At 35.7% G+C, this 8664-nt stretch overlaps 2 protein-coding genes across 5 annotated transcripts in view; one reads left to right on the top strand and one right to left on the bottom strand.

Annotated features, from left to right (window-relative positions):
* LOC107685389 (gastrula zinc finger protein XlCGF57.1-like) overlaps positions 1-8664 on the bottom strand; it is a 228654-nt gene that overhangs the window by 77377 nt on the left and 142613 nt on the right. The window lies entirely within an intron of this gene.
* The window catches only part of LOC107685388 (gastrula zinc finger protein XlCGF57.1), a 10511-nt gene continuing 4141 nt past the window's right edge, over positions 2295-8664 (top strand). The window contains exons 1-3 of one of the 4 annotated variants that reach the window (XM_016481957.1): positions 2295-2346; positions 2729-2860; positions 4238-4249. In XM_016481957.1, coding sequence (XP_016337443.1) covers positions 2782-2860; positions 4238-4249 — 91 coding nt within the window. In that variant the 5' untranslated portion in view covers positions 2295-2346; positions 2729-2781. Of the gene's footprint in view, positions 2347-2451; positions 2479-2728; positions 2861-4237; positions 4250-8664 lie in introns of those variants that run through there. The other 3 variants (XM_016481955.1, XM_016481956.1, XR_001633947.1) reach the window with 3 other exon arrangements.

Here is an 8664-nt window from a genome sequence, read left to right on the forward strand (position 1 = left end):
GGTTTAGGGATCAGGGGGTGGAGACGGGGAGGTTTAGCTATATGTAAGGTGGGAGGAGTTGGATCTGGATCCAACACCGCCCCCTGGATCTTGTGTCCTGCAGTGAGGACCATCTCGAGATCTTTGTTTTGTCCATCATTAGAACGGCCGCATCTGAGGCAGTAAATTAATAGCATCACGTTTTCACCAGTTTGCAGGTTACAAAGTTTATTGTAGCTATATGGTAGGGTGACCAGACGTCCCCGTTTTCCGGAGACAGTCCCGGCTTTTGGTGTCCTGTCCCGGACTGGAGCTGTCCCCGGAAATGTCCCCATTTTACAGCACGTTTAAAAAAAAAAAAAAGACTACTCTCACCAGCAGAGGGCGCTGCGAGCTATACTGATTACTAGTCGCGGCCCGCTACTGTAGCCATCAAGAATTTGGACGAGAGCAGAGCGCTGTTATCATCAATTATTAAAAGAGAGCCGTTAATGGTTTCAACTTTCAAGGTAGTCACATAGCCTACTAACTATACATGTTAAAACAAAGTAATCCTGTTTGTGTGCACTTTATAACAGTATTAACCAGCCTATAAACAGCTACTAAAACTTCCGCCACCACTCTGATATGAATAATATAAAAGATAATAAACTAAACAATTACATTTGCTCAATTACATTTGCAGAAAGCACATACTTTGTGGTCAAAATGAGCCTAAAATGCAAAATAATAAGCCTGATTGGGGATACTGAACACTGGGGCCCCCCAAGGATGTGTGCTGAGCCCCCTCCTCTTCACTCTGCTGACCCACGACTGCACACCGTCACACAACTCCAACCTCCTTATTAAGTTTGCAGATGACAGGACTGTAGTGATAAAAATGAAACAAAACAAACTCAAACCACCCCGAGGGGGAAAAACAGACCTTTAGGCCTTCAGGCAGGCCTAAAGCTGCACCACATGCAGACACGAAACACACACAATGAGCTGGTTTGCACTCTATCTGCCATGTGCCTTGTGCTGCTTTATATATTTTTTTACATTTTACCTTATTTGTATATTTGTAGTTGTATTTTATATTTAATCTGTATATCTGTATTTATGTTCTACTTTTAGTGTTACCTGTATGCACCAAAGGTCTGAGAGTAATGCAATTTCAATTCTCTGTGTGTATGTGCTGTACATGTGGAAGAATTGACAATAAAGCAGACTTGACTTGACTTTACTTGATAGTAAAGATCCATGTCCAAAATAAACATGAAATAACTTGGAAAAAATCTTTTGAAAATGTGCAAGTACTTTATACTTACAGTTTGTGAAAATGTTAAATAGTCAGAAAATGTAAAAAAAAAAAATTTTTTTGTTAAAATACCGTTTTATTTATCATTTTATCATCATTATTTATCATATCTCATATATATTTTTAATGTGTTTTTGTAAATAAGTTATACACACACACACATACTTTATATATATATATATATATATATATATAATCCTATTTTGGATCTGTTTACTATTTGCTATAGTTTCTATTTACTTTACATAGTGTGATTTTTGGTGAATTGTAGGCCTATTAATAAACTAGGGTAAGTTTGATCCTCAAACATTGTAATTATTAATTATAATATGAGAACAATAAAAAAAAACATTCACAAATATATTATTTAATTTGTAGATAATCACAAGTGAGATTTCAGTGATATTTTGACCACTGAACTAGGAAATGTCCCCGGTTTTCATTTCAGAAATCTGGTCACCTTACTATATGGGCGCTCAGTTTCTCTTGTTGTTAATACATTTGGCCAAAATCTCACGATATAAAAGACGAAAAGCTATGATATTTAAAACGTACTGTGTATTATTGGCTACAACTAGACAGCAAATGCTAAGACTCTTCTCTGCTCTTTATACACACATTAGCCTTTATAGATAGCATTCATTGTGAAGAAGACGTCTGTCTCCAAGCTGCACATCGCGGCACTTCATCCTGAATGAGTTATGACGTTTGACTGACAAGTTGAGGATCCAATAGCGTTACGAGGTTTAGACACAAGCTCTTTTGAATGCTTTTCATTGGTTAAATATTTGTAAAACCCTCAACCCGACATAACAATGACCAATAGCACTGATTTAAAATAATAACGAAATATAATAGAGATAAGGAAGTTTTTGATCATTTTCCACGGCACACCCGACAACAGTGGTTGGGAAACACTGTTTTAACATTAATTAATATTTAAGTCCGTGATTCCTTTGAGAATCAGTGCAGTTTGCATGTACTGTATAGGACTTTTATTTTGGTCTGTCTATGTGACGTCATAAGGCGGCGCCGCGCTGCATCTGTTGTGATTCGGCTGTAGAAAGGTTTGTGGTTTTAAGCATTTAAAGAGTTTAAATTGAACAGTTCAGGCATTTTTTTTGTTTGTTTTTACAAGCGATTTAAAATTATTTAATATTTATTGGATGTAACAGAAAGCGAATCTACTAACAGAAAAAGTGCGTCTCATTTAGCGTGAAATCAGTTTATTGTAAACAGTTGAAGGCTGCAAGAAAAAAAAAATCTTGGTTTATTTTATAAATCTTATCACAGATTTCATTGTCTATTGTGGTGTGTCAAACCCTGTTCTTGCGGGGCCAGCCCCTGCAGAGTTTAGTTCCAACACACTTTTGTGGAAGTTTATATTAATTCTGATTTGTCTTTTTTTATGTTCTTATCTTAACTATGACAACGTGTCCAAACACACAGAAAACAAACTACCGCTGAAGCAGCTGAGATCTACGTGACATACAGCTATAAAGATGGCGTTTATTAAAGAGGAGAGTGAAGACCTGAAGATTGAAGAAGCATTCAAATATGAAGATACTGAGGACCAAACAGGTTAGATTTCATTCTCAAAGCTGAAATCAATAATTTGATCCGTAATATGTTTTCTTTCACAGTAATTAGTGCTATTTTTGAAGTGTTGTATGAGTGGCTTAGTTAAAGTGGCTTTATACTTGATATAGAGCAGGTTGCATTGTGGAAAATCGTGTTGAGATCACATGACCAAACAAATACTAATGCTGCCTTTAAGTGTACCTGAGAGAAGCATTAGTTATTATAACATACCGGCCTGGTTTCACAGACAGGGCTTAGACTAAGCCAGGACTTGGCAATAGTTCAAAATCAGGACATTTAAGTAATTTTTATTAACGTGCCTTAGAAAAAAACATTACTGGTGTGCATTTTGAGACAAAACAGAGGCACTGACAGGGGCGGATCTACCGGGGTGGCAACTGCCACCCTAAGAAAAAACTGTGCCACCCCAGAATTATCACAGAATAAAATATAAATGTAAACAGTGTTTCATGAGGTACTTTTCAGCCGCGGTGATTACAAAGTAACGCAAAATAATGGCAAAAACACGTCTTTTAATAAACTGCACGATGGTTGCACGCACGCAGCGTGCCAATGTAGTCGGCTTCATTAACAAATGACTCTTATGAACCGAATCTTTTTGAGTCAAAACCACAAAGCACGGCCCAGTTCACTAACGAATTGTTTTTACATTTGTTCGTGAATCAGATAATTACTGCTTTTCAGGAAACTCAGAAGTCCTCTGAGAAATCTAATCCCGTCCGGATTAGGGATGATCCGATCCGCCTTTTTCGCCTCCGATACCGATTCCGATACCTAGGGTTCGGTATTGGCCGATACCGATACGATACCAGTGAAGTTTTTTTCCCTCATTTAAATAAATGTAGAATTTATATATCTCTGTGTGTGGAACTGATAATCATTCTTTCACAATCTACTAGATACAGACTACTTCATTATAAAGAAAAATAAAATAAACAATAAATATGAAGAAATATAGGCCTATGTATATTTGTAATCTATGACAAAAAGTTATCATAAACTAGGTTAGTGGATAATTCGGCAGCAAAAGTTATTCTAGAAAAATAAGTGCACAATAATTTTAGAAATCCAAACATTTAGTAAAAAAAACTATATTTTGTGGGAACAAATAAAAGTGTTGCACTAAATATGGTAAAATGTTACACACTGCTATTTGTATTATTATAAAATCCATTCATTAAAAACATTCATGAATGTATTTATATACAAATATATACTATAAAATTAAAATACATTTATTTTAAATGTATAGCATATTTTTTAATAAGCAACAACATATGATAGATACGATAGGACAAAACAAATACAGTGCAGCAAATGTGCGCATCCGGTGTGCAGAATGATGCGCTTGAAGCAACCTGGTGTCACAGCCTGCACACCGGATGCACACATCGTAAGCGCTTCGTGCTAAAAACTGCAAAGTGTATGCGTAGTGTATTATATCTGTGCAACAGTTATTGAGCCTTTCTTTTAACAGTTTTAAATTTCAGTTACTGTGCACAAAACAAATTATAGTCTTTTCTATGCCCGTGTTTTGTTCTCACAGACACCCGGTAGCAAGTAACAAAACAACATTAAACTCCGGCAAGAAGATAAAGTCCTTTTTGCAAAATCATAGACATGTATTTACAAATCAAGTATAATGGGAACACAGAATGATCTTGGAGACTGACTGCTGTAACCAAACGCAACCAGGGCTTAAAGGCTGAACGAATGACTGACAGCCACAGCGGAGAAAAGAGTTTGTGTGAACTTTAATGTAAGGACTTAAATATTCATATGTAGCTCACATTAAGCTATCATATGGCTTCAGAAGTAACACAGAATAATTCGCACAATCGGGGGAACAAAAAAAAAGATCTCGGATTTGGATCGGCCCTGTCTGACCGATACCAGATCCGAGAAAAATGGCACTATCGGAGCCGATACCCGATATGAATATCGGATCGGCGCATCCATATCCCCAACTAAGCAAGCCAGAGCGGCAAGGAACCAAAACTCCATCGGTGAGTTTTCCTCAAACCATTAATTCAGTTTTCAAAACAAAGACAAATTTTTCAAAAAGTTTAACAATGAGTAAGTTAAACATTAGGTAGCAAAACTGATGACACACCAATCAGAATCTCTGCATGCTAACAACGGAGGGAGGAGAGAGCTGAGCCAGTCATCTACAGGGGTTTTATACTTACACATACAGTATAATTACAGTACAGTACCAGTATATTAGATAATGGAAATTTCACTATTCTACATGTACAGTGCACATGTTGTACACCTTCAAGCGTGTGACTGTCACATTTTATTTGTAACCATTTTTATGTGTACTGCATTTTTGCAGAACTGAGAAATGACTGCCTAGAGATATAGTCCTGTGTCAGGAGACCAAGAAACTGCTATAGTACTGTATAATGTGGCCAAATGTGCAGAGGATGCTAAATTTACTTAAAAAAAAAAAATTTTTTAAATTACAAATATTTAATTTTAATTTAATATTACAAATATTTGTTGCTCTTAAACTTGCACTAAACGTGATGATACCATCTAATTAGCCTATGTAATTTTAATAGAACTGTATGTCTTTCAGCCCTGCATTACACCAAATACACAAAATAATGTTATTTGTAGCGTCGTCATATGACCCCTTTAAATATGAAACAGTATCTAACAAAAGCATTTATTTTGCACAAATCTGACTGGCTGATTGGAAATGCAAATTCATTATCTGCCAGTAGTTAAATTCAAATTAATTTGCTGTAATCAAAAAGCAGCTCTGCACTCATTGCTAGTTTGAAACTTGCAGCACTCATATTTATCCTATGAAATCATAATAGTCTTTTGAAGTTTAATCGTCACATCACATTAAGCCATATTAAGCACGGTTTCTGTTTTTCATCCCTAAATTTAAGACCTCTTGGAAATATAATTTAACTTATACCATTAAAGGTATTTAAGACTTTTTAAGGATCCGCAGAAACCCTGTAGTAAGCACTCTCTTTCTGTTGTGCTCCCTCTGTTCCTGTATTTTTGTGCTAATGCTCATTCAGAGACTTGCTTGCTGTCAGAATGAGCCTTTATCCAAAAATGAACATGTACACATATTTATAAAATGAATAAAAAAATGTTTTACATAAAGAAATTTTGTTAAAAAGTTTTGCATTGGGGAAAACGTTTAAAAAGCATTAAACAACACACACGTGTCTAAGCACCTGACAGGAAAGCATACATTACATTTTATCTTTATGATTTTGTTTGTGCTTAAGCTTTAATATGATGCATTTTCATGTGATGAGCAGCTTAGGTTGTGCACTTTCTCTACAGCAGTTTACTCTGTGTCCTTTAAAATGCATTATTCTCTTCTGTAAAGTGATATGGTTGTTGGATGTTTTTCCATGTTCTGTTTGGACACCATTAATTAATAATTAAATTGACCTTAATTTCTTTCATTTGTATCGATTAGTTAATGCAGTCCGAACATCAATAATTCATTTTGCTAAGTTGGTGAAGCTATATGGCTAGTATAGCAAAACCATGGTTAATGTGTGGTTACTTTAGTTTAACTTTCTTTTTTTTTTTTGTAGTAAAACCATGTTTAATTTTCATAAAGGTACATGTGTAATTAAAACATAATGTAATTGAGTGCAGAAATGAACGTGAGTAATCTTACCTGACGCTGATATTAAAGTAGCCAGTCTTAACAGTTTACGTGATCTGGCTCTTGCTTTTATTATTATTTTTTTATTTCTTTGCCGGGAGGCAAAAATATCAAACATGCGCACAGTAAGAGCATCTACGGTAGTTCACGTTGGCCAAAACACACAAGGAAACGCATTGTGAACAAAATATCGTTGGCAATCACAGACATTCGCATTCGGATGGGATTGGTTTTCTCAGAGGATCACTGAGTTTGCCAAAAAAACTAAGTAATTTGCTCTAGAATTATTACAGAGGTTGTGTGAGAAAAACCGATTCGGACGGGATTAAAATCGGTAAGTACGTCTGTGAAACACACATTTCTCTAACGACCCCCTGTAAAACTAGTCCCGTCCGAATAGGGCTTTAGAGAATGTTGTGGATGTCAGGGCTGTATGAATAAGTTTGAGTAAATTTACCAGTAGTATGCATGCAATACAGGTTTGCATGTGTTTGAGACAGCTACTTGTTTGCGTGTGATGTTAATTGATGGCACACATGATGGCGCTCAGTATCATTAAGAGATTCATTGTGCAGTGTGTAGTTAGATGTTTTCATATGCGTGAGCTCAGTCAGTTGCGCTATAAAGCAGGTATGAAACTATATGAAAATTTCATATCACAAGATATAGTGGCCAAAATGATTACTATTATCAGTATTATCATGGTATTGTTAAAATGTGCTGAAAATGTTCCAAAAGTACTCATAAGCCCTATTCGGACGGGACTAGTTTTCCAGGGGGTCGTTAGAGAAATTTGTGTTTCACAGACGTACTTGCCGATTTTGTAAGTTGACTATAAATCTGATCAAGTTATACTAATGGAAATCAATCCGAATGACTATGCAATGCATGCATACAAAGCGCAGGACCTCTGCAACGCCCTGATGTACAAAACAGACCTCCCTCCTCTGTAATACACGCGGAGATGTTAGTCCCGTCTGAATTTGTACATGAAAATCACTGACATTGTGTGATAAGTATCAAAGCTCAAACATAGTTTAGAAAACTAGTCCCGCCCAAATAGTAACTCACTAAAATCATTTCACTCATTTTTATTTTGAAAACCAACAAACAAATAAAATTAGCAGCACTATGCACTTTGTTTGTATAAACATTAAAATAACATTAAAAATCATGACCAGATTGAAAAAAAATTCTAATAAATTGGTTGGGCTGCTTAGAACATAAAATGTTTTCTACAAACATGTACTAAATTTTTCAAATAAAGTTTGGACAGGCTGAATGAGAATCCACTGTCTGACAGTAGGTGGTGCTTCTGGAACAGCAGGAATAAGAGCTGTTTCCTGCTAACTTCTGTAAACTAAGCAGCACTGTGCTTAAAAAAAAGCATTACGCAGAGCAACGATGAAAAGCAAATGCCATCGAAACTTCTCTGAAGACAGTTGGTTCCCCCTCATACATTCATAGAATCAGGGACGTGCACAGACATTTTGAGGGGCAGGGGCCCAAGTGGAAAAAAGGGCACTTCTCATATTTATTTACAAAACGTTAAATATATTAGGGGTGCGCGATATTGACAAAAAATATATCTCGGGATTTTATCGGTAACGATAATTAGATGATATTTTGCTGAGTGTGTTATTGTGCTGATACCTTAAGGACTATACAGAGGAAACACAGAAGCTGCATTAGAAGTGGCAATTAGATGCATTCACACACTGTTTAATGCAGGAAATGAATGCATTTAACCTGCAGTTACAAATGCATTAATACTGTTTTGATATTTTAAACATAAAACGTTGAATACTGATATTTTAAATGTGAAATTAAAACTGTCAGTAGATGGCAGCAAGTCACTGTTAATAAGTGAGTCATTGCGATTGAACCAAATAATTTAAACGGTTGATTCATTCAGGAACGAAACACCGTCATGTTGCTCAGAGATGCAAATTGGAATTATATTTGTTGGCGAAATAGAGCAAAAACAGTCAATATTGTGTCTAAAACGTAAGTGTCTTCATATTAAATTTTTGTTTATTGAACTGCTGTATAAAATCAATATCAAATTTGTAATCATGCTGCTTTTTGGTGGAAAAAAAACGTCAGTCTTCGCGTGATACTGATTAACTAT

Source organism: Sinocyclocheilus anshuiensis, unplaced genomic scaffold (assembly GCF_001515605.1).
Source record: "Sinocyclocheilus anshuiensis isolate Anshui unplaced genomic scaffold, SAMN03320099.WGS_v1.1 scaffold982, whole genome shotgun sequence".
Classification (NCBI taxonomy): Eukaryota; Metazoa; Chordata; class Actinopteri; order Cypriniformes; family Cyprinidae; genus Sinocyclocheilus; species Sinocyclocheilus anshuiensis.